The sequence below is a fragment of the Leptonotus elevatus genome, chromosome 14 (assembly GCF_054856555.1).
Source record: "Leptonotus elevatus isolate MCC_2025b chromosome 14, RoL_Lele_1.0, whole genome shotgun sequence".
Taxonomy (NCBI): domain Eukaryota; kingdom Metazoa; phylum Chordata; class Actinopteri; order Syngnathiformes; family Syngnathidae; genus Leptonotus; species Leptonotus elevatus.
The window spans coordinates 1848356-1875285 of record NC_141252.1 but is presented as its reverse complement, the minus strand read 5'-3'; the positions used below and the strand labels follow the sequence as shown (position 1 = coordinate 1875285).

The window sequence follows — 26930 nt, the reverse complement described above, 5'->3', positions numbered from 1 at the left end:
CGTTGTCCTGTGGCAGAACTCAGGTGTGCTTCAGTTTATAAACAAGCAATCTCTCTTTTTTCGCGATTTTCTGCTAAAGAGCAGAATCGGGTCACCGTCATTCACTGATTGATTGATAAATGTCAATTACAAACCCTAATCCTATTAACAGGTCTGGCGGTAATCAGTGAAAATGAACTCAGCTTTGCAAAAAAAAAAAAAAAAAAAGCATTTTTTGTTTAAATGGGTTATTTATTTATTTTTATTTTATTTGCGCAAAAAATTATTTGAGAAGAGGGCAAGTTTTTTTTATTGTACTATTAGAACAGATATAAAATGTGTGATTAATCGTGAGTTAACTATTGAAGTCATGCAATTAACTCATTCGCTGCCATTGACGGCTATAGACGTCAAAAATTCATTTGAAGTACTTCTACTTAACATTTTTCCCACTTTTGTTAACAAAAGTATGAAAACCTAGAATTTTTTTTATTGTACATTTAGAACAGATATAAAATTTGCAATTAATCGTGAGTTAACTATTGAAGTCATGCGATTAATTACAATTAAAAACATTTAATCGCCTGACACGATTAAAAAAAAAAGATTATAAAAAATTTGGGGCGTCAGGCGATTCAATTTTCTTTTCGTAATTAATTGCATGACTTCACTAGTTAACTCAAGATTAATCATAAATTTTATATCTGTTCTAAATGTACAATTAAAAAAATCTAGGTTTTCATACTTTTCATGTTAACAAAAGTGGGGAAAATGTTAAGTAAAAATAGTTCATATGAATTTTTGACGTCTATAGCCATCAATGGCAGTGAATGAGTTAATTACAATAAAAAAATGTTTATCGCCAGACGCGACTTAAAGATTATTAAGAATTTGAGGCGTCAGGCGATTACATTTTTTAACCGTAATTAATCGCATGACTTCACTAGTTAACTCACAATTAATCACACATTTTATATCTGTTCTAAATATACAATAACAAATAAAAAAAAGGTTTTCATACTCTTGTTAACAAAAGTAGAAAAAATTTAAAACTAATAGAAAGAGTCCAAATGAATTTTTGACGTCTATAGCCGTCAATGGCAGTGAATGAGTTAAGTTTCAACCCAAGAGCTGAATCAAAATTGTTGACGTTTTGGGATAAGAATCAAGCCCACGCAAGCTACATGTCAGCCACGCGAACCACTGCGCAACGTTTTGCTTGTTTGAAACAGAAATATAGACAAATGACTTGTCAGCTGTCCCGTTCCACCCTAAGAGTCAGTAACTTGGTGGGTCGCTCACAAGGGCGAAGAACACCCAGTGCGTCTTGGCAGCTTTTTCCCCCCTCATCTTTATGACACTTGCAACTATCAGAGCAATGAAAATGATCCATGATCTTCTGTGAAAATATGCTTTTGCTAAACACTTCCCGAGAGGATAAAGCAAGGGTTCGGATTTTCAGGATACTGCTCACGTACGGTATTTTCATGTTAAAGCGAGCCAGCTGCCAACTTTTTGTGAAGACAATGACCGTGATATTGAAAACTGCTGTGACAAGATAAGAGCCCTAACAAGCGCTACGTTAGCTTCTTGTGCTAGCCACCAGCAGTCTAAGCTTGTGAACCAAATGACTTATTTGGATCCCCTTTGACAAGACGCAGCTCCGAGTAAAGATGTAAACCGCTGCGTTAGCTTCTTGGTGACAGCTAGCTAGCTGCCAGCTTTTTGTGAACAAATTGGCCATGATTTGACCGTGACTTTAGCTTCCCACGCTAGCCACAGACCGGCTAGCTGTCGACTTCTTGTAAGGCAAGGCTGCCGTATTCATATACCACGTTTCATACGCAAGGCAACTCAATGTGCTTTCACATAACCAAAGACACAAACATTTACAAACACAATGGCTAAAGACATTCAGAAGCTTAAGGTGCGAAAACAAAAGTCGCTCTCCAAAATGACTAAAAGAATGTCGAACTTTTAAAACACATAACAGGAGATTTCAATATGTCCAAAGCATTTAAACCGAAAGAATTAAAAGTAGCTTTCTAAAATTACTAAAAAAAATAAAAAGTGAAACTGACCTTGACTAAAGGCGGGGGGGGGGGGGGGGGGGTGATGTGCTGTGATATAGACGACGTAGACACTACCTTACCATGCTGCCCACTGTGTTTCATGACAGCCTCCTAAAAAGTGGCAATAATAATGATTTGAGGAGAAAAAAAAAAAAAAAGCTTTGTTGTGTGGCCAAAGCAGTCATTAATTCATGCTAAATATATTCCAAAGTGTTATTAATAATTTCTCTTTATGCTCACAAGCCACATCAAAAAACAAACAAAAAAATGTTTTGTTTTACGTGCGCCGCTGAAGTTGCCGGTATTCATTTTCTAAAAAGCCTGGCGTTAATTACACGCCGGTTTCCCCTCTGGCTCGTAACTCGCCTGTCAACGTACTAACTGACGTTGTGTAATTTACACTCGCCGCCTCCGTCAAAGCTCCCGTTTGGATTGACAGCCCGACAGCAAATAGCTCGCACCGTGAGCGGGCGGAGAGATTGTAAACAGCATAAGGTCACAAAGAGACGTGAGCGGACCCCCTGGAGGAGAAAAGTACGGGGGGGAGTAGGATGACATTTTGCTGAATGTTTTACAAGTTTGTCAAAATATTGCAATAAAAAATAAAAAATAAATCACAATTTTATAGGAATAAATGTCAGGATTTTGTAGTGTCGAGTGGAGATCGCAATGTCGTCAAACACAATTTTCAAATTGCAAAATCGGCTTTATTTCAGTTGGTAGGCTTCATTTTGTTCAGTGCTTAAGAAGTGCACATGTTAACATATCATAGTTTCCCTTAACGTGAAAAGTTGAAGTGACAAATCCACAGATTTGTTTCAATTATTGTTGTAATCTGACATAACTACCGACTTATATTTACGCCACATTTGTTTGGTCGAATTTGGTGACGCTAACATCGTGAACGCTTAAAACGATTAATAAACATGATTATACATTGATTTCAAAACTCAACTACTCAAAACTACTGTGTGTGTGCGTGTGTGTTTTTAAGAATAAAGTGAAACGAGGCTGGGACTTTGGAGAAACTTGCACAAAAAAAGTACTGCTACAATTGACATTTTGCTGAATGTCATAAATCTTAAGTTTTAAGTAGCCTTAATTAAGACGGAAGCAAAAGTGCCCGCTCCTGCCGTGACATCGCACAAATGACAACGCGACTTCAAAAATACCACGATAGGGAACTTGAGAAAATCACGTCGCATTGAAGGCGGCAGACGGGAAAACGTCAACAATGGAGAACGTCTGCTCAGAAAGAAAAGTTCAATATCACAATTTCATGTTTTAGCATGACACATTTCACATTTTAACGTTAAAACGTGAAGTTTCACATTTGAACTTGATAAATGCTACATTATACCGTGATAAGTTTCAAGTTTTAACGTGATACACAAACATCACATTATAATGTGATTTGTTGCATGTTTTAACACGATAACATTTCACAATAAAATGTGGTATTTTCACGTCGCTATAACATGACAAATAAAACGGTATATTGTGCTAAGTTTTACATTATAACAGGGTCAACTTCACATTTTATGCAATGAATTTTATCTTTGAATGAGACCAATTTCACATGATAAAGTTCAACGCGTAATCAGCTTTTTTAGCCTCCTTGGACGCCATTTTCCACGGACGCCCGATCGATCCTTTACAATGGCAAAGTGCAATCACGCACCGACGCGTCTCGTCTAAATTTAAACTCACGGGCGGCCTCCGTCTTCATTGTGAAAATGAAAGATTTCCTCTTGTCGTGCACTTGTGAAGGCGTCGCTTTAAAGGCAACGCTTGAGAGGCGTACAAGTTGTCTGCTCGCTTCCTAACATCTTTTATTGATGGCAAATCACGCTTTTTATAGCCGCGCCGTAAACGCCCGGCGCTTCGCCGTTCCCATGACCCTGGAGTGGAATTATTTACATTTCATGCTCTTCAAAAACATAAAAAAAAAAAAAAACATGAATTGCAATCATCGCACTTATCATCTTTAGAGATAATGTTTAAGTCTTTTTATGAGATAATTGTTTCCCTCGAGCCAGGAGAAGAAGTAAAACCCAAATTTGTAAGAAATATTGTGCACTCGAATTTTACACTGGGTCAATACGACCCGCTTCAGGTTTCATTCCGAAAAATCGAGGACAATGCTTTTATGTTTACAAAAACAAAGACGGCCCAAAAAATCGAAATAAATTACATTTTAATAATAATATTTTTTCTAGATTTTCAAATAAGACTTTTTGCTTAATCATCACAAAATATCACAAAGCCAATGCAAATATGACAATTTAAATTCAAAAGAGAAAAGTAAGACCAACAGAGTTAATGTAATCCCAATTTTTGAAGTAATTTTTTTTAGGGGTGCGCAAATTTTATATCTGTTCTAATAAAATATTTACGTTTTCATACTCTTGTTAACATAAAAGTGGGGGAAAAAAAGTTAAACTAATAGAAATATGGCTGCATCTTTTAGTCATTTATACAGTAATTTAATTATAATACATAAAATTAAGTTTAAAATTAAAAGGATGTACTGTAATGTAGTGTGATATTGATTTGTGTTGGTCATTTTTCTGCCACTAGATGGCATAATTGCATTTGTAAGACATTGGTGACAGCTCAGTGCATTTTTCTTTTCACATTAAGAGCTATCTAATCTTTAACATGAAGCAACTTGTGAAATTCTGTATTTTTTTAAAATTGCAAAATACAACTTCTCCACAAATATATGCATTATTCTTAAATCTATTACTTTTCTATTTTGACGTGGACGTGCTCCCCCATGTTTGCACTTTTATTTGAGGGTGGGAGAGCCCACACCAATTTCATTGTTACTTCTTGGCACAATGACAATAAAGGTTAATCGAACCTAGTACAGGCTTTCCAAGTAAGGGGCTGTCATTAATAAAAAAAAAATAATTAGTGGCATTAAAGGGACTTTAAATAAACTCCCTAATTTTAACACCCCTAAAATTTGGGGGTTTCAGGCTAATTCATGTTTTGCCGCTACTGTTTGTCCAGGTGGACCTGCAGCAAAATCCGTGGGAGTGCAACTGCGACGCGGCGCCCCTCAAGCGCTGGCTGGAGGGTCTCAGCGCTGTGGTGGTGGTGGGCGAGGTCGTGTGCCACTCGCCAGAAAAAACCAAAGGGGTGGACCTGCGCTCGCTCTCCATGGAGATCCTGTGCCCGGATCTGGAGCTCCGGGAGGACCGGGAGCAGCGGGCGGTCACCACGACCGCGCCCGACGGCGGCGCGGCGCTCGGCCACCCGGACCCCGAACCGGGTCCCCTGATCCCGCCCGGGAAGGACTCCATCCCGCTCTCGGTTCTGGTTCTCAGCCTTCTGGTCCTGTTCGTATCGGCGTTCTTCGCGGGGGCGGCGCTCATCGCGTACGCCCTGAAGCGGCGCGACAAGCTGCCGTTCCGTCGCCAGGGCGAGGTGGACCTCGCCGGCATCCAGATGGAGTGCGGGATCTTTGCCGAGGGGACGCACCACCACCATCACCACCACCACCACCACCACGGCATGGCCGAGACGCCGGCCCAACACAACCACGTCTACGATACCATCTCAGTGGCCAAAACCCCCGACCCCGAGGAGCGCAAAGAAGGGGAGTCCGACGGATACCGCTCGGCGGACGAGAAAGACCGAGAATGGACCCTCCAGGTGACCTCGTCCCCCATCAGCACCGTGGCCGGGGCCATGGGGCCTCTCGCGCCAGGCCTCCACGAGAACGGCATCCTGTGCCCCACGGTCATCGACAGCCAGGGTCCCACCCCCAAGGTAGAACTGGTGGACTGCCTCTTCAGACTCCCTGCCCCGGAGTTCCGGGATCTGCCGGACAGGTACGCCAGGCCGCCGCCCCGCTACCCTCACCCGCAGGACGCCGCCTCCTCCGCCGGGCCCCAGACGCGGGTGGTCACCACGTCCTCCGCTGGGGGCGGGCAGGGCGGCGAGCAGGGCACTCGTCTGATGACCACGCCGGACTACATGGAGGTTTTGGACCGCTCGTACCAGTTTTAGCTGCCTACCCCCTCTCTGGAGGTCCTGTACAGACGCTGGCGAGGAGCCCTTGGGGGGGTTCTGGACTACAAACTATTCCTGGATAACAAGCTGGGTCACTTTTTTTGCCCCGCGTACTACTCGTATCAGCAAGGATTACCCGTTTCCCGGATCTCGGCCTGGAGGGATGACTTGGGCTACGCTTTTGTTGCAGGGGGGCGTTGAAAGGTTTTCACGGCGGCGGCAGCACTTCGCAACATCAAAAGCGGGAGAGTCGGGGAAATAAACAGCTAAAAAGTGCCTTAGCGACGAGCAGCCAGCAAGTGTGGTCGATGCTTATTTTTCTAATGAATACAAATCTATTTATCTAAACTACTCCAGGATGGATGGGATGACCAATCAGAGTGGAGGAGGATCCCCGAAAATACGATTGGAATTGTTTATATTCTTTCATCCCATTAAATTCATTTCCAGCTGAATTGGGTATTTGGCAGCAGAGTACTGAGATTATTGTTATTATTATTATTATTATTATTATATTATATATTATTGTGTGAATGCTGAAGAGCTCATTGAGGAAATCTGGGCTATTTTGACACGCTCGCAAAATTCCCGCAATGGTCATGACTCATTAGCCCACCTTGTCTACGACAAAATTGCCAAATTTAGGCAAACATTTGACAAATGAACACGATCCTTCCACATTTCTATTTCAAGGTCAAAATGTTCCGTTCAATCTTGGGATCTCATTTTTACATTCCAAAAATTCCCATTTTAGGTATTAGTAAACGTCTAAACAAATTTCCGTTTCTTATTCATCCGCCTGCATAAATCCCCACACCCCCTTGAGTTTGCTATTTTTACATTCCAAAACTTTTCTCCAGCATTCCAAATTTTCAATGGTAAAATTACCAAAAAATTGAGACATTTTGTCTTTTTTTTTTTGTTCAACATTCGTAAACCACATTCCCCAAATTTCCAAATTCTTTGGTATTCCACATTTTCCACGATAAAAAAAAAAATTACAAATGAATGCATACAATTTAATATTCTTTGTAATCTTCTCCACTATTACAAACCTTTCCAACTTTAAAATACTAAACCATTCAGGACATTTTGTCAAATATTTTCAACATTCCAAAGATGACCCCTTTCCCCAGAATCCCGCCTTTTCCATGGCAAAATTCTCAGTGGAATGGAAACATTTTCAAAATGTTTGTCGTGCTTCCGCATTTTTCATTTGATTGAAACCATTTTTCAGGACCAAAATGCGCAGACCATTCAAGACAGTAGCACTTTATGTAACGTACTTGCGAATCTATTTTGCCTCATGTTAGCATGCCAGCTGCTAGCATTTGATCATTTCTCTTTGAAAATAGTAGCTGATGCAGGGAAAAAATGTAAAACTCTGATTAATGTGCCTCAGCACTTTATCCAATCACGTCGCCATCTAATCAAACCTCCTGTCCATTCTCATTAGATTAGTAAGAAATGCAGCATTTTGTGTTGCGTGTTTTTCAAAGTACGACATTCATTTCCTGGATTTAAAAAAAAAAAACAACCCCGACATCGTCACAGTTCAGCTCATCAGCTCTTTAGCATTCACACTCCATTTTTACCGACATGGCATTTTCTCACGATGACTTGAGTTGATTTTGAATGCCGGCCTACAGTGGAAGGACACTGCGGTGGTGGATGAATTTGGGGGGGGGGGGGGGGGGAATCTCCAAGGACCCCCAGCTCCGCATTTACAGTGAGGTTTTCTTTTCTCCTCAAAATATGGACCAAAAGCAGGACTTTTTTTTTTTTTTTATATATATATACAAAGACCACGCAAAAAAAAAAGAAGAAGACAAAGCTTACCAACTATCAATGATTATCTTTTACCAACGTATCCTTTTATGTGCTCATCTCCTACAAATATTAGAGGCAGTTGTGAATATATTTATTCTTTGTTTTTGTTCATTTTTATTTTGGTTGTTGTAAGGGATCACGTTACTATCTTGACTGTATCGTATGATTCTGCATCTGCTTCAGACGCCATCTTCTTCTTCTTCTTCTTCTTCTTCTTCCCGCCGACCCGACAAGTACAATAAAGGGTGCTACGTGAACGCTACTGTGTGACCGCTTTAAAAACCAAGCACATCTTTCACACATCGCAACAAATTCCCACAGAATTCCACATTTTCATATGGCAAAACTCGCCAAATTCATGTAAAAAATTTCATTATTTCCTTTTTCTTTCACATTTCTCAACCAATTAAAATATCAATCAGAGCATCTTATGAACTATTTTCCAGATTCACAATTGTTTTTTTTTTTTTTTTTTTTTTTCAGGATTCCACATTTTATGCAGCAAATTCTGTGAATGCGTCCACATTTATTCACCAACTGAAGCCAATTCAATGTAAAAATGAGACGTCAGCTGTAACAGCTGAAAAAAAAAAAAGCGGTGGTCTATCAATGACCACAGTTAAGTCATTCACTGCCATTGACGGTTATAAACGTCAACAAAATTTTATTTAGTTTTTACATTAGTTTAACATTTTTTTTTCTAGAATTTTTTATTATTGCACATTTAGAACAGATATAAAATGTGTGGTTAATCGTGAGTTAACTATTGAAGTCATGCGATTAATTTCGATAAAAACATTTTAATCTCCTGACGCCCCTAATTTTTTAATAATCATCTCGTCAGGCGATTACAATTTTTAATTGTAATTAATCGCTAGCTAACTCATGATTAATCACAAATGTTATACCTGTTCTAAATGTACATTTAGGTTTTCATACTCTTGTTAACAAAAGTGTGTGTGTGTGGGGGAGGGGATTAAACTGATAGAAATAGTTCAAATGATTTTTTGACGTTTATAGCCGTCAATGAGTTAATGTTGCCCAGAAAACATCTGGGAAATATTGGCAACATTCCAACAAATTGATTTTTTTTTTTTAAGTTTCTTTCTACCAACTTTTGTTTTGTTGTAACTTCATCTGCTTCAAGTGTCGTCTTCTTTCTTCGCTCGCTCTCCCCTCAACTTTTCTTCTTTTTTTTTTTTTTATACCATCCACTTTCTTGTATCCTTTTCTCTCTGCCTTTGATTCGCTCTCTTGCTCTCATCTTTGTTTTTTTTCTTGACTTCCCCTCTGTCTTGGTCTACAAAGGCCGTCAGAGCTCAGCATCGCAGCTCAGGTGCGCGACGCTATTGCTCTGGACGTTTTTCTAGATGCTGTTTTACGTGCAATCACTCTCAATGGAGATGCTACGTTACAAGCTGCCGCTTTTTTTTTTTTTTTTTTTTTGTAACGCTACCTGCTGCTCTCGACAATTTTCGGAGTTCTACTCTCGATGCTATGTACAGCTTTTATAAGCAACACTCGTTAATTCCGTTTTAGCTGGAGATCAAGATGTTTTTGTATATGCCACCATGTAAGATGTTTTCCCCTTGAATGCTTTTCTTGATGTTTCTCTTGAGATGCTATTCTACAGTTTGTGTAAATGCTCCTTTAGACGGTGTGCTGGATGCCGTTCTAGATATTTCCCTCGATATGTGTTCTAGCAGCTTCTTCTCCAGGTGTGGTTTTAGATGCTACTACAGCTATAGATGCTGTGTTTGTTGCATCCTTAGATACTGATACCTTATATAGGGTTCTTTAAGATGCTCTTCTACACTGCGGGAGTTGAGAGGGGTGGGAATCTTTGAATATGGTCACGATTCGATTCCGATTTTTTTTTTTTGGGGGGGGGGTCTGCGATTCGATTCGGAATCGATTTTCAATTAAGAAAGATTTTTGATTCAAAATGATTTGATTGACAATGATTTTTGCTCGCTAATGCTAATTAGCGCGCTACTCGCGGCGCTTTTATCACTCAAAAGAACGGCTCCTTTTATCGGAATAACTTGATCGTGACTTTTTCCTTCTTTTCTCCAACTACAACTTACCAGTGTATCAGACCGCGTGGAACCACACTGCCCCTCAGTGGCCAAACCGGGTACAACATGAACAGCGCTCCAAATAAAGGCGCGCACACAGACAAAGGCAAGACAGTATAAAACAATTTCAATGAAATCGATTTTGGGACATTTAAAATAGATTCTGAATCGTACTAAATGAGAATCGCGATTCTTATGAGAATCTATTTTTTTGGGCACACCCCTCGTAGTAGATGTTCTAGATGCACCACGATGCTGCGTTTGATGCCGCTTTGTTTTTTGTGTTAGGTGTGGTTCAAGATGCTTCTCTAGATACTGCGGCAAATACGATGTTCCACTATATACTGTGTTAGTTGCTCTTCCAGGTGCCCCCTCTAGATGCTGTGTTCTATTCTAGATATTTCACTAGGCACTGCCCTAAGATGCTTCTCAAAGTGTTGTTCCAGAGCACAGGTGTCAGAGTCCGGCCCTCAAGGGCCTGAGTGCTGCATGTTTTTCGAGGTTTCTCCACTTTGACACCGCTGTTCTAGAGCCTCCTCTTGGTGTTGTTCTTGATGCTGCTCTAGATACCGTTGTAAATAATGGTTCGAGATGTTTCTCTTGCCACTGCTGTAGTGCTCGTCCAGATTTTGTTCTAGATCCTCCTCTAGGTACTGTTGATTGCTCCTCTAGATGTTAATTTTGCTGTTCTTTTAGGCGCTCCGCTATACAATGTTTTAGTTGATGTTCTGGATTCACCAAGATGCTGTTTTGTTTCTCCGTTAGCTGCTATTCTAGATGCTCCTCTCGATACCGTGGTAAACGATGGTCTCGGTGTTCCTTTAGAAATCCTGTTACATTCTGGTTTTGTTTCCAACTTGTTGCCCTATACATGCTTTTCTAGAGGTTTCCGTAGCAGCTCCTATAGTTACTGCATCACTTGTTTTTCTAGATGATGATCTAGATACAGCTGTTTTTTTCTTTCCTTTCTCGGCGCTCCCCTTGATATTGTATTAGTTGCTGCTTTCGGCATTTCTCACTCTACTGTTGGTGGCTTTTCTAGATGCTCCTTTCGATACCGTGGTAAACGATGGTCTAGGTGTTCCTTTAGAAATCCTGTTACATTCTGGTTTTGTTTCCAACTTGTTGCCCCATACATGCTTTTCTAGAGGTTTCCGTAGCAGCTCCTATAGTTACTGCATCACTTGTTTTTCTAGATGACGATCTAGATGCAGCTGTTTTTTTCTTTCCTTTCTAGGCGCTCCGCTTGATATTGTTATTAGTTGCTGCTTCCGGCATTTCTCACTCTACTGTTGGTGGCTTTTCTAGATGCTCCTTTTGATGCGGGTCTTACTGCAGACGCCATTTCAGATATGTGTCTAGATGAGACCTAACACCCCCTTGTATGTTATTCCCCCTTCAAACAAGTGCCTCTCTTCACACGCCTCCTCACTTACAGCGTTCACACACACAGCGCGCGCGCGTGTGTGTGTGCTCAGCGGGTCTTTGTCATTGCGCGTGTGTTTATTTTTTTTTATGCATGGCGGACAATCGTTCGAGCGAGTTGGCGGCACCACCGCCTCGGTCTTAATCCTCTAAAGCTGTGTAGTTGATGCACATCGCATCAGCGTCCATTGTCTGGAAAGACAAAAGCGTCCGGCGTCCGCTTACAAATTCAACGGCAGTGAACGGCGACAAGCGCCTAATCAGAGCAGCCTGCCTGGCTTTTTAACGCTCACTGCTTCTTCTTTTTTTTTTTTTTTTTTTTTTTTTGTGACTGGACTTGCTTTTACAGCCTCCCGTACATGACATGGGAATTAATTTCTTCTTGTGGCCACAATACAGATGTAAGCTGTGCGTAAAATGCAAATAGGTAGACCGGCAATAATCATCTGTAACGTGTTCCTGAAACGCTTATTTGCCGCCACAATATACACATTTGTGGGCTTAGCACTTAACAGGATGCTAATTTGTGGCTATGAGATTGAGGCCACAACGCACCAAATAGGTATAAACGTGCACACGAAAAGCCTTATTTGTAAGTTTAATACCATTCATGGGGGGAACATTTCATTTCAATTCATTCGCACATTCAATTTGTGGCCACGAAAAATGTATCAAACGAGAATAGTACATGATGGCCACAAAATGCTAAATCGTAGCCATAATATATTCCACATTCATAAGGTATAAAGTGCGCACTAACGAATAATTCTTTGTGACAACAAAATAGGCATCACATCCGCATGAAATACGTCATTTGCAGCCACAAAATAAGTAGAAGACGAAGACACGAAACACTCACTTGTGGCAAACACGCCAGGCCTGTGTGGAGCAAATTGAAATCTGATTGGTTAAAGATGAAGTCAACTGTCAACATTTCTTGACAATAATATGTTATAGGCTAAAATGGCCGCCCCGTGACATGGATTAAAAACGGCTGGATTTCTGGAAAATCCAGCCGTTTTTAATCCATGTCACGGGGCGGCCAATTTGTCACTTGTTGTCGACTTAAGATGACATCATAGCTCAGGGCTCGGGCAACAACCAATCACAGCTCACCTGTTTTCCAGCTACTGTGATGTCATCCTCAGTCGACAGCAAAATGGCCGCCTTCTGATATTGATAAAAACTGATGCATTTTGCTGCTTACCTCATATTCCACTAACGCAATATTAACTCTTTCACTGCTATAGACGTCAAAAATTCCTTTGAACTATTTTTATTAGTTTAACATTTTTTTTCCACTTTTGTTAACAAGAGTATGAAAACCTAGAATTTTTTAATTGTAAATTTAGAACAGATATAAAATGTGTGATTAATTGTGATTTAACTGGTGAAGTCATGCGATTAATTATGATTACAAATTTTAATCGCCTGGCGCCCCAAATTTGTAATAATGTTTTATTTTATTTTTTTAATTCATTCATTGCCATCGACGGCTATAAACGTCAAAAATTCATTTGAACTATTTTTATAAGTTTAACATCTTTTTTCCACTTTTGTTGACAAGAGTATGAAAACCTAGACATTTTTTATTGTACGTTTAGAACAGATATACAATTTGTGATTAATTGTGAGTTAACTAGTGACGTCATGCGATTAGTTACAATAAAAAAATGTAATCACCTGTCGCCCCAAATTTTTAATAATCTTTTATTTTTATTTTTTTAATGAATTTATGGCAGTGAATGAGTTAACCAGAACACCGCATTCAGACTCGTGGGGCTGATTAGAACATATTGTCAAGAAATGTTTTTGGGTCGACTTCCTCTTTAAAAGAAACACCGCCATTATCCTCATACGCATCCTCAAAGTGACGCAGCCAATGAAGAGAATAGAATGCTGGGAATATATTAATACAATTTTATGGAACAAATGTTAGAATTCAGGCCGTAAATGTAGGGCAATGCTCCCGATAGAGGTCATCAGAAGATGGACGGCTCGCCATGTGTGTGTGTGTTTGACACGCGGCTGTGCATTGCGAGTATGTTTTTTTGTGCGGGCGAGTGATCTGACAGCCTCGTCATGGTTCGTGTGTTCGGGTCCTGTCAGAGGCGTGCTGTCACTGTGCGTGCGCAGAGAAACAAGGAAAGAGGCAAAAAAGAAAGAACCAGAGAAGAAAAATCCTTCATTTGGCCGAGCGGAGGATGAAAGAGTGTTTCGACTTCAAACGGCCGAGGGGCCTCAGCGCATCACGTTGCATCCTGATCGTCCTCCAGCCGCCGCAATGCCGTTTGGAAAAAGGGAAAATGGGACTCCGGGTGAGACATTCTGGACAATTAGACAATGTCAGACAACTCTGGCATTTTGCGCAATACGTGATGAGTCTGTCTGTTGTGGCTCATTTTGATTTATTCACATGTAGTCTTCTCCACAGGAAGAATGGAAATAGTTTGCTTTTAAAAAAAATATTTTTTTTTTAGTTTTAGTATTACTTTTTATTTTAGTTTTAATAGGGTACCTGTTAAGTGTGAGATGTAAAACAATTACAGTAGTTACAATAAGTAGTGTGATGTAGTATTTTATTTATTTATTTTTTTAACTCATCATCAGCACTTCCCGATGTGCGACTAAGTCATTGTTTTGCGTTTAACTCCAGTCCTGAGCCAAGTCCCAAGTCAACACTGACAAGTCTCAAGCCATCCACAAGTACTACACTTTGAGTTTCAAATCAGCTCGAGTCATTCAATAATATAATCATAGATTATATTATTTCGTGTGACCATCAAAGTCAGAGCGGCGCAACGGATTCCCGTGTTTGCAACGTGTTCCCAGTGAGTTTACGGTCTCATTAACTATGCAGCTAGCAACGATAATTAGCCGATAAACAACTGACATTAGCTTACTTACCGTTCTTTGTGCAACTTCAGATAATGAACGAGATATACATATATCGTTCATTATCTGAAGTTGCACAAAGATATATATATATATATATATATATATATATATATATATATATATATATATATAGTAAGTCATTGTTGTTAAAGTCCAAGTCGAGTTGCAAGTCTTTTAACATTTTGTCAAGTTGAGTCTAAAGTCGTCAAATTCATGACTCGAGTCCTCACCTCTGGTCGCTTCGGAATGACATACAGTAAAAGAATGACAATTCCAACCGAACCTCAGGTCATACAGCTGTCGTAAAAACTGGCCCAGACGATATAAATGCATTTGCTGTCAAACACAACATTGTTACACTTTGTGCATATCAAACAATCAACTTTATAATCGCATTTCGATATTTTTTTCACAGCCCTGGTTCTGTATTTTATTTCACCCCTAAAATGTACTATCCATGGCTAAAATCGAATTCCTGGCCCTCTTTTGCATAAACATGTGTAATCCTTTTACCGAATGCTCCGCTGTCGTTTTGTTTTGAGCTCGATTTCCAAGTCGGCGGTGGCGCATCGCTGCAGAGGCTTTCGGTCTTGGGCGGGCATGACAAACGGCGGCGGCGCCGGCGCCGAGCGGGTCGTCCCCTCACGCAAACATTTACATTCGCGTATCGGCGCCGCCACACGGACGTGCCGGTAAACAAGCACAATAGTGTAATGGCCTCTGCATTGCAGTAACGGGACCATCGCTCTGTGGCCGGCATTAGCATGAAGCGAACACACACACACACACGCGCGCGCGCGGATAGATAGCTAGATAGAGTGAGAGAGGAAGGAGGAGGATGATAAGAAGGTAGACTAAAGAGGATACGAGGAGATTTGAGCGAGGAGGAGATGAAAAGGGAGGAGAGAGATCAGCGAGCCGGCGTTTGCTGGCTTAAGGCTGCCCGAGGACTCGTTAATTTGCGGCAGGAAAAAAACGAAGAGGAAGACAAGCTTCTGTAGGTGCGCTCTTAAAACTGCTGGGTCAAAACTAACCCAAATTGGATAACCCAGCGCTGGGTCCAAAAGGGGCCGAGCCGATTCGTGTTTTGACCCGGCACGTTGGGTCAAGATTTTGATCCAACAAGAGCTCAAATGGACCCGGACTGATGAGTTATAGCAAGAGATAGACCGATATGTTTTTGTTTTTCCCCCCAGGAATACAAATGCTGATTATTAGGAGTCAAAAAGGGCCGATAACAGATATTCGGAGCCGATATTCATTTTCCGTAAAAAGGAGGCAAAAAATATTGCTGCTTTGTTGTAATGTCTTAAAACATGCTTATTGAACAAATTTTCAGACTTTTCAAAATTTTAATTTTTAAGCTTGTTTGTTTACAACTGCACATTGTCTAAAGAGGCGAAAGTGCAGTTAAAAAAAAGTGAAAAGTGTGAAAAGTACCTTGAAAAAGTAACTGATTGTTTTAAAAGAAACTTAATTACTTTATTTTAAAAGTAACTAAATTAGATTACAAGCTACTTTCATATTTTACACTTTGCAGATAATGACAATTGCACTTAAGTGCATTTTAAGTTAGTGACGTTTTTATCACAAATAAAATTAAGACAACTTTTTTTGATGTAATGTAATTATTATTATTATTTTTTTTTTAATAGTCTTTTGTGGATTCCACGTAACAAACTGGCGACTTGTGTTTTATTTAATAAATAATTATAAAGATTAAATAATAAATAAGCATTCAATTTGCGGACCTCCTGCAGTCACACAATCTGGTGGGACGTTCTTTTTAAGACTTGAATGCACGCCAGTGCAGCAATCCATAGGTTTCTCTTTTTTTTTTATGCGTACTGTTTCGAAGCTAGAATTGGCTTTGTGGACGACACGGTGTGCAACAAACCATAATATTTTTCATCTTTAGCGAACACAGTATTTCCATTTTGAAAAACGTGAATCTCTCTCTTTCCCTCCATTGTTTATGCGCTATGGTGTGGACAGGTGAGTTGCCAACATGCTGAGAAGATGACATGCTCCTCCAGACACGAATGTTTGATTCCTTGGCTGGGAAAAGTAACGCCTTCGATTAGTCGTTACTGGGAAAACATGCACATTTTGGAGTAATGTTTGACTTCGTAACATGTTAGCGCCATCACTTAAATTATGTTTGTGCGTATACCAGCTTAAGATGGCTATTGTGCCAAGAAATAAATAAATAAATAAATAAAAATAAAAAAAACATGACACCGCGCTGTTTGTCGAACACAAAATGGCAGCTGTGTGAAGGTGTTTATTCCGGTAAGCTGATGCACGTCTGTCAGCGTGTCACTCGTAAGCCGGCGGGCCGACGCTAAGACGGCAGGGGCCGGGCCCGGGATGACGTTTCCAACGGGAGAACGGACGACGACAGCTGCGGCGGGCGGGCGGGCTTTCAGTTTCGTTTCCTCGTCGGCCGCGCGCATCCCTAGAAAGCGTCCTGCCGATTAGCGCGGGTTGTCGGGCTGAAATTGGGGAGGAAAAGCGGAAAGCAGATGAGCTGCTGATCAAGCACCTGAAGCGAACACGTACCCCTCAAATAGGATTTTTTTTTTTCTCCCTCAAATAGGATTTTTTTTTTTCTCCTTCTTCCAATTTACTTCTCAGGACACTCAGCGCATTTGCAAAACGGTTTTGAGATCAAACGCACAAAATCCAAATGAGAAGGAGGACTCGGATGCAGGAACAAGCAGTAAAGTACAAAATAACGTTTACTCATAAAGTGATCAACACAAGGTGACACTAAACTAAAGGGGCTTAAGATTTACACACACACAAAGACAGACAGGCCTACTTTTACCCACGCTCCACCTTCAGCCTTCTGTCGGATGTTTTGAAAAGATTATCTTGAACGATTATCCTGCAGTGCGGGGAGCGTTACTTAACTCGTTCACTGCCATTGACGGCTATAGACGTCAAAAATTCATTTGAACTATTTCTATTAGTTTAACATTTTTTTCCTCTTTTGTTAACAAGAGTATGAAACCCTAGGAAAAAAAACATATCGTTCATTTAGAACAGATACAAAATCTGTGATTAATTGTGAGTTAACTAGTGAAGTCATGCGAGTAAAAATTTTAATCGCCTGACGCCACTCATTTTTAATAATCTTTTCTTTTTTTAATGAAGGACTACTGAAATCCGTTAATTACAGTTGATATGCTGAAATCAGAGGATTTGGACAATTTTAAATGAAAAAAATGGCTCAAAATGATTACTTGAATTGATTATTAAAAATAAAAAAAGATTATTAAAAAATTTGGGGTGTCAGGCGATTACATTTTTTAATCGCATGACTTCACTAGTTAACTCACAATTAATCAGAAATTTATATCTGTTCTAAATGTACAATAAAAAAATCTAGGTTTTCATACTCTAAACAAAAGTGGATTTTTTTTTTTTAACTAATAGAAATTGTTCAAATGAATTTTTGACGTCTATAGCCGTCAATGGCAGTGAATGAGTTAAGCATCTTACTATAAAGAAGTACTTTTATGTCTGTATTGATGTTTTTCCCTCACATCTAATGTTACTATAAATCTTCAAATCTGTATCTTATTACACTCCTAAACAATCCTATACATAGACCCCCCCCCCCCCACCCACATCACATTATTGATATTTTTTGCCACCACTAAACGATACCACATATCACAATATGGATATGGAGGCGCTACTGTGTCCTCGGACCTAAATCAGGATTGGTGAGTTCTCCGGCTGTTTTCTTGTGCCGTCAGTAGCGAGGCGGATTAGAAGCTACCTCAGCATTGGGAGGCCTACTCCATACTTTTGCGCATCTCCCATCAGCTCCTTAAAAAAAAAAAAAAAAAAAGCTTTTAGCAGCGAGAGCTAAAAGTCGACTTTGCACTTCATTTATGATGACATTTAAGTCGGCTTTGGAGCCGCCGTGTTTTGGAACAACTTGTTTATGCGGCGAGGGTGGGGAGGCCGATAACGCACTGTAGCTTTTCTGTGTGTGCGTGATTTACGAGGGGGGAAGCGCCGGGACCTCTTTGTACTTTCTCGCCTGCGCTTTTATTGAATCAAACCTCTGAAGCTTGCGTCACTTCACATTTGATTTAGTGATCACTTCTTGAAAGTTTTTTTTTTTTTTTTTTTTGCCTGCTGCCTTGATGGCACCGACGTCAAGGTTGAACACGTCGACCCTGAAATTGATTTTTTTTTTTTTTTTTTTTTTTTAGTAGCTTTGTCAGACGAGAACCGGAGGAGAGCCCTCCACGCATAAAAAAGGCTTCATTTTGGAAAATATTGTTTTTGTCTTTTGATGGTACACACAGCCAAGAGGAGGCACGTGGGTGGAACACAGAAAGGGGGTCCTGGCTGTTTGTCATAAAGCATTATGTCAGCGCTGTGCCTTCAAGGTTTCATTTTAAATGTCAAACATGCTCCCTCATACATATGCGCATGGACTTATGAGGGCTGATAGAAACGTTGTACTTTGTCATCGCTAATTGCTCCGACGACGAAAAGTGACGGCTGGTGCCCAAATGAGGGAGCGAAACGACGGCACGGTGGACCTGCACTTAGGTTAAAAAAATAAAAAATAAAAATTGATTATCTCGGAGAACATTAATCTCTCCTCGGGTGGATCTTTCATCACACACACGCAAGACGTTTGGTGAAGATGTGACCTTGTGGAACTGAGTTATGACAGTTTCAAACTCAAAGTATTAAATTGCCATCATTTAACGTCGTCGTCGATGTGGTTTCAATTTGGTCGCAGTTTGGCAAAATGACAACAAAATGGCAGACTTGTTGACTGTCTTCAACATAGCTTTTTTGCAGACCAAATGTCAAATTGATGAGTTGAACTGGATTTGAAGCCTGATTTTTTTTTTTCAAATCAGGTTGGTTACAATCGAGCCAGCTGAGCCTAAAATGGCCTTTTCGGACCAAAACGGCTGACTTCCTGTGTCTTATCAGGCTTGGCTTTTTGAGACTTTTTTGTAGGTCTACTTATAATAGACACGCGTACCAAATTTCATGTTGCTGGGTGAAACTGGCTCTAAGGGCTAAATTGAAACCAAAATGTGGTTGAGTGCAATCGAGCCAATGAGCCTAAAAATTGCCTTTTTGAACCAAAATGGCTGACTTCCTGTCTGTTTTGTTTTTTTGTGGCTTCTTGAGACTTTTTTGTAGGCCTACTTATAGTAGACATGCCTACCAAATGTCCTGTTGAATAAAACAATTTTTGCGGGTTTAATATGAACAAAATCTGGTTGAGTGCAATCGAGCCAACTGGGCCTAAAATGGCTTCTTTGACCCAAAATGGCTGACTTCCAGTGTTTTTTTTTGTTTCCTCATCAGACTTTTTTGCTTGCTTGTCTACTGATGATAGACATGTCAACTAAATTTCATGTTGCCAAGTAAAACTGGCTTTTGGTTCTTAAACAAAAATCAGTTTGAGTGCAACCAATCTAACTTGACCTAAAATGGCCTCTAGAAAACAAAATGGCTGACGTCATACATCTTTTCAGACATAGCTCCTTGAGACATTTTTATGCGTCTGCTCATGAGAGCCAAGCCTACCAAATTCCGTGTTCCTGAGTGGAACTGGCTTTGGGATCCACAGCGCTACTTGATCTGTAATTTTGTGTGATTTTCAAGTGGGTTTTGAAATGATTCTTGTTAAAAAAAAAAAAAGACTTTGGTAAAGCATAACTCAGTGAACATTCTGCAGATAGTTTTTATTTTGATTTTGATTTGACAGAGTAGCTAACAAACGGAACAACGTGCTCACAATATCAGCAACAGTGTGTCCTTGTTAGCTTCACAGTGTGTTCTGCTCTTCATTAATCCTCATTGAAATGCAGAGAACGCATTTAAATGAACAACTGCTGACTGACAACAAGCCAACCATCCTGAATCTGTCAACACACTCATACCGCGCAGCCCATTTGTAGTGCGATTTGGTAGGGTTAAGCACAAAAAATGAAGTCGTTAAAAGCGTGTGCACGTATCGATGCAGTCAAACGCTGCTGCCGACTTGCATAGCTTTAGCTGTCATCATGCTAACACATTATAGCATTATTCACACAGCTGGTGCTATCTGCTACTGCGTGTATTGAAAATTACAATGTGCTTTGATATTTCTCATTACACACGTTGTCAGTTGGCTTTCTGCACAGCAATTACATGGTAATTACTATCTGGTAATTACGGTGTAATTACACCGTAATTACAATGTGCCTTAATTTTTCTTGCAATATCACTTGACTCCTATTGTACACTCGATATGCTTGCGCAGTAATTCCGTTTCAAACCGACTTGCTTTTTCTTGTTAACAGAATAGAAAGAATGGGATAACTCATTTTGCGGTCACGTGGTAGCGTAAACAGCATACGTTCCATAAGTAGCGAGCATCTGCTGTATTTCAATTTCTGTTGGCAGCTCTGGTTTTGTCTCTCGCATCTTTTATTTATTTGCACTTTTTCAGGATTTCTCCCCTGCCCGACCTTCCAAAAAGCACGACGGTGTGAAATAAAAGTGTAACAAAAAAAAACAAATCTTGATAAATACAAACTATTTATATATATATATATATATATATAAATATATATATATAAATATAAATATATATATAAATAAATATATATATATAAATAAATATATATATAAATAAATATATATATAAATAAATATATATATATATATAAATATATATATAAATAAATATATATATATATATAAATATATATATAAATAAATATATATATATATATAAATATATATATAAATATATAAATATATAAATATATATATATATATAAATATATATATAAATTTATATATATATATATATATATATAAATATATATATATATATAAATATATATATATATATATATATATATATATATATATATATATATATATATATATATATATATATATATATATATATATATATATATATATATATATATATATATATATATATATATATATATATATATATATATATAGCAACCTCTTTCTTTACTAACCCCCCCATGCCCCCATAATCTTCTCACTACTTTCTAAACACCTCCCCCTCTGTAATTATTTCCTCCCTCCTTTTATCATTGCTGCCTACTCCACTGTCCTTCCCACTTTGTTACTTATTATTTAATCTCTCTCTTTCCCGCACACACCCGCGCCCGCACAAACGTTCCACCCTTGCTGTTAAATGGGTGCAGTGACCCCAATAACGCTGCGTGGCCGAGGAGGAGGAGGAAGAAGAGGGAAGGAGGAAGGAAGAAAGGAACGGCGGATCGGTGGCGTTCTGTGCGCTTTTCAATGGGATGATTAATGAGCCGCCCCTCCGAGGGGGTGTTATCCCTGCTCCGGACCAGTGGGGACGCCGCTGGGTCACACTCACACACGCGCGCGCACGCACGCACACGCATGAGACGACAGCCTTCAGTTGTGACATTATCATTAACAATGGTGGGATAATGGTATGCGGAAGGGGTGTTGGACGAGCGCTGACTGTCATAAACAACAGCTCGGATGACCGTGATGTAAAATAACTGTTTGGCGAGTAGATTTTCTCTGCACAGTCCAGACATTTATTAGTTTGCCTGATATTTCAAAATTCCCGCACTTGCAGCCACACGTCAATGAAAAGTGGACTCGGTCACCCAAGCCCTTGATTCTGGCGGTAAATGCGCTATGCTAGCCGTGTTTAAGTTAGCTTAGCAATTAGCCCCCTTTGTGAGAAGGATACTAAGTTGTCAGGATTACAGTTTATTCGCCGCCACAGAGGTGATAATTAATGACTACGGTCAGTAGCCAGCTGAAGCTCGTTGCTAGCTAGCTGGTGCGGCGCAAGTAGCACCAAGTTGTGCTTCAACGAGGGCTGCAGCTATAGAATATTTTGGTATTCGGATTTCCTACAAAAAAAAATAATAATTGGGATGTTCTCCACTTTAACAGCGTTCCAGCCAGGCATCTATCAAAAGTGGACTCGATTGCCCAAGCACTGCATTCCCGTGTTCGTCATCCTAGCTGTGTCAATCTTAAGTTAGCTTAGCAATTAGCAAAACTTCTCCCTTCGTGAGAAGGATACTTGTTCGGGCTACAGCTAGCTAACAAATATGTTAGTATTCAGATATCCTACTGGGAGGAAAAAAAAGTCAAATAAAAAAAGTGTTTGGGTTCAGTTTCAAGGCAACATTTTTTTTTTTTTTTGTCCTGAAGTGTTTGGTAAAAGTCAGGATTACCATATCCAGCTCTATGTTGTTCCCTTGCCTGACAGAACGACCAAATTCACCGCTTCTGCACACAAAACTGAAGAAATATTGCGAGCAATCAACGTTGTGCGGAGCGTCCTCTGCATTCATTAGAATTGACTGCCCAAAGCACCTGAGCTAATTAGCGAGAAAGTCATCGTTTCCACACACATTCTGATTAGAGTGTCGGCTGAATGAGTTGTGCCCCGGCGTGTTTGAAAGCGTCTCATTTGTATTTTGCGCAGTCAGCGTGTCACGCTGCGGGAAAATGTATTTTTGACACCTCGTGCGTCCCGGCATGCAAACAGCTCTGCTTGTGGTTGCATGCCGCTGTGTCTGCATTCTGTGTTTGTCTTAATGAAGCTCCTTCACAACAAAATGCCACTAAAATGGCGGCAAAGCACTGCTTTTGTCTAAATAATATCACACTTTAACAGTTACTTGACACGGATGCCACAATATGGTGGCAAGGTGCTATTTTGGTCTAAATGGAACTCCTCAGCCCACTTTCATACGTTGTGAGAAGAACAATTTTTGTCTAAATTAAACTGGCAGAAAAGCACTAATTTTGTCTACACGGAACTCCTCAACTCATTTCAACATAGTTCTTTCACATCAAGATGCCACAAGACGGTGGCAAAGAAGTTTTGTTGTCTAAATGAAACTGCTTCACTTCACTTCAACAAAGCTCCTTGACGCCAAGATGCCATAAGATGGTAAAGCGCGTTTTTTTTTTGTCTAAATGAAACGCTTTAACTCGCTTCAACATAGTTGCTTAACTCCAGAAGAACAAAGAACTGAATTGGTCTCAATGAAACCCCTTTACCCACTTCAACATTGTGACACAGTGATGGGAAAATGAAGCTTCATGAAGCACTTGCAATAATATTTTACTACTGTAGATGGTGCTCTTGATTTAAATTTAAAGGCCAGTCCAATGGAAATTGGTGAAACTTCCAGTACATCTTTACACCAAGAGTGGCATCTAAGGGAGTCAAAAAAATATCACAAGTGCTTCATGAAGCTTCATCACTAGACTGCCCACTTCAAATCAAGCACCATCAAAATGTATGTATTAAAATAATGTTGACTTCAGCTTGGTTCTATTAATAATAATTCTCATAACCGCCTTAGCTTCACAGAACTCACCAAAATGCTGTTGTGAAGGAACAATTTTTATTTGACTATTGTTTTGTTGTTTTTCTTAATTGTTTAGATTTTTTTACTCGTGTTCAATTTTACATTTCTTTTTTATATTTATGAATGTATTTCTTATTAGATTGTTATGCTTAATCTACAATAGTTCTATTTCATTTATTATTATTATTATTATTATTTAATGCGTTTTTAGCCAACGTATTTATTTACTCCACTCTTCTTTTTTAAGTCGATTCCAGCCGCGGAAGAACAAAAATCAAGCTCCGTCGGACGCCCCTGTTTACATTCCCTTTTGCTTTTTCTCTTTTAGAACCTGGCCTATTTCCTTGGCACGCGTTGTGTAAAAAGCCTCGTTTTCATTTATTATATCCGCCGCGCTTGTTTTGGCAACACTTCACGAAGCAGTTGACCCGTGACGCCATGCGGCCTCATCTGCATTCACAGCCATTAGCTCTTGTAAAAAAGGACGATGCCGGTGCGAGTGTCACGAGTAAACAGGCGGACGTGTTGCACTTTTTTTTTTTATTTGTTACAGCTATGCTGGTATATATAATAAGCCATTTTCCCACTATATATGAATAAAGTTTGCGGGGTAGTTGCTATGTTTAGAACAAGAATTGTATTTAGTATGACGTACATCGTTTGAAAACTGAGTTCCTGATGATTTAAATAATGCAGGCTCAGTGAGCACTTAAGTCAGACAGTCGTAAACACACACACAAAAGTGCAACTCACCGTTTTAGTTTTGTTCATTTCCAAGATGTCAAACGCCATCAAAAACGGTCCTCATTTCACCATGTGTCCAGTTAAACTGTAGTCCAAACTTCCAAAAATTCCCATCAGATATGCAAAAAATCCACACTCGTAGCTTCAGTTAGCATGCACGGTTAGCCACTCCAGCGTAGCAAAATAAACTTGAATGCAAGCGGGTTCATTGACACCCCACCTGATCCAATTAACAAAGGTGTTTCCTGTCACGAGGCCCACAACAGCCAATGAACAGCATGTGCTAAAAAAAAATAAGTTCCTCCCTCTATACTTTCCGGTTTGAGCCAGTCACAGCAAAGCTTCCTGGTGATTGATGTATTGAAAAGCCAATGAAAATTCTGTAAACGTGGATAAACTGGTTGCCATGGAGATTTTTTTTTTTAAAGCCAAAAAGTGTGGTGTAAAGTCAGTAATGTCACAAAACGTGAGATTTGATGTTTTTGCTTGGAAAACAAGGTAAAACGGATTTCAAAAAGTAAATAGTAGCTATTGAACTATGTCTACGTTTATAATAATAATTATTTTTATTTTTTCATTTTTACATAATAGGCCTTCTGAATCCCAATAACATTAAAATGAGGACTGGGTCCCAAGACGTCCTCTTGGCAGCCCCCGTCCCGACAGGTGGCAGCTTGGTTACGACGCCAAGTGATTGAGAGCAAATGGTACCTAGCGATGTGCGCACGACCTCCTCTAAAGCTCCTCCCCTTGGCACTTATGTCGAGTCCAGTGATAAAGAGCTACAGTGTGCAGGTTATGGTCGTGTTGAAACGGACTCCTTGTGTATCCCTGACTGTGTCGTGCCTAAGGATTCCTATCAAGGGTCCACTCTCCAACTCTCTCTTTTCATTTTTTTTTGGGTGGGGGGGGGGGGGGGTGGGGGGTCGGGATGCAGTCTACCAAGACGCCTCCTGGCGCTCCATCTGGCTGCTTAGCGACTGTGCTCAAGCTATGGTCACAAGGCTCCTGTTAGTCGCACAACACACCCTGGGATTCTTCCTGATCTTTGCGATGCCACTCTCCCCCCCACCCCCGCTCCTCGAACCCCCCTCCCTCCTACCAACGTGGGCCCACTGAACCGTTTTAAATGTTGTCCGCTGATAGCAGGCGAGGTAAGACAGGGTTGACGCTGAGGCGGGCGGACAGCGAGAGGCAGATGGACTGTGAGTGAGAGCGTGACTCTGACATTCCAGCTTTTGGGGGGTGGGGGGGGGGGGGGGGTGGGGGGTGGGGGGTGGGGGGGTGGGGGGTTATCAGTGGCAAACAGAGCATGCACACACTCGCTCAGAAAGAACACACATGGGATGTATAGGTGCACACGTACGGTGTAATCCTAAGGGAGGGACACTTTAACCTAGCTTTCTTTATTTGTTTGTTGTCCACTCTGCTGCGTAAGTAAAAACAATCGCAGGGATGGGAAACTGGCGGCCAACAGTCAGAGTGACCCGTGGTTACATTTTTAATAATAATAATAATAATAATAATAATAATAATAACAACAACAATACATTTTATTTGTATAGCGCTTTTCAAAAGACTCAAAGACACTTCAACAACAGGACAATTTTTGAAAACAAAAACGTTGACTGTCGTCGAGCAGGTGGAATTCGTAATAAACAAAGTTCGCCACTAGATGGCGGACATCGCTTGCTCCAACTCAAAGACTGTACCTTCTCCACCAGAGAAGAAGAACGAGCAAGTCGTGGCAAAGAGACAGGTCCAAATTAGGTCAAGAAAATGTTTAAATTTAGTCTCAGTTTTAGTCCAGTTTCAATCACACTTGTTAGTTTTTATCATCATGTCAACTTTAGACCCGTTTTTATTTTATCCATTTTAGTCCAAGAAAACAATTTTATACATCTAGTTTTAATCAACAAAAACTGTCAATGTTTTAGCCTAGTTTCAGGACAATCATTTTACCCATGTCTTTTTTTTTTGTCAGCAGATTATGTTGAACATTTCAAATGTAAAACTATTAAAAAATGTATTTCATCTTTTTGATGAAAAACAACATAATTACAGTATATCAACAAATGGCTACTATGTCTCCATGCTATGAGCTAGTAAGTTAGCCAACATTAGTTAGCGGTCGGGTTAAACATTATTGTTGGAACGTTATAGCCGGTTGGCCTAACGTTACGTTATAACTATAATTTACTTGCTTTTTTTTTTTTTTCACCTTTCACCGTGAATCCACCTCCCGTCTCTCGCTAGATGCAGATTTGAAAAGGGGGCGTGTCACAGTGTGTCACATGACAGTGTCACAGTGACAGATTAGCAGAGACAAGATTGTACGAAATTGTTCGTCTCGTCTTGGTTCATGAACTAAAATGTCCATAGATTTTGATTACATAAACTGTTTCATTGTAACAATTAATTAATTTTAATGTCTTGTTTTGTTTTTGCCATTTGGCCTACATTATACCAATACGTCA

General features: G+C 39.9%; 1 protein-coding gene and 1 long non-coding RNA gene across 2 annotated transcripts in view; one reads left to right on the top strand and one right to left on the bottom strand.

The window, feature by feature from the left end:
- The window catches only part of LOC147162513 (SLIT and NTRK-like protein 3), a 37300-nt gene extending 29139 nt beyond the window's left edge, over nucleotides 1-8161 (top strand). Inside the window, exon 9 of the mRNA XM_086093998.1 lies at nucleotides 5070-8161. Within this exon, the coding sequence (XP_085950124.1) occupies nucleotides 5070-6071 (1002 nt within the window). The 3' untranslated portion in view covers nucleotides 6072-8161. The remainder of the gene's footprint in view (nucleotides 1-5069) is intronic.
- LOC147162512 (uncharacterized) overlaps nucleotides 1-24635 on the bottom strand; it is a 39147-nt gene extending 14512 nt beyond the window's left edge. Inside the window, exon 1 of the long non-coding RNA XR_015097004.1 lies at nucleotides 24463-24635. This is a non-coding gene — a long non-coding RNA (uncharacterized LOC147162512). The remainder of the gene's footprint in view (nucleotides 1-24462) is intronic.
- Between the last annotated feature and the right edge of the window lie 2295 nt (nucleotides 24636-26930).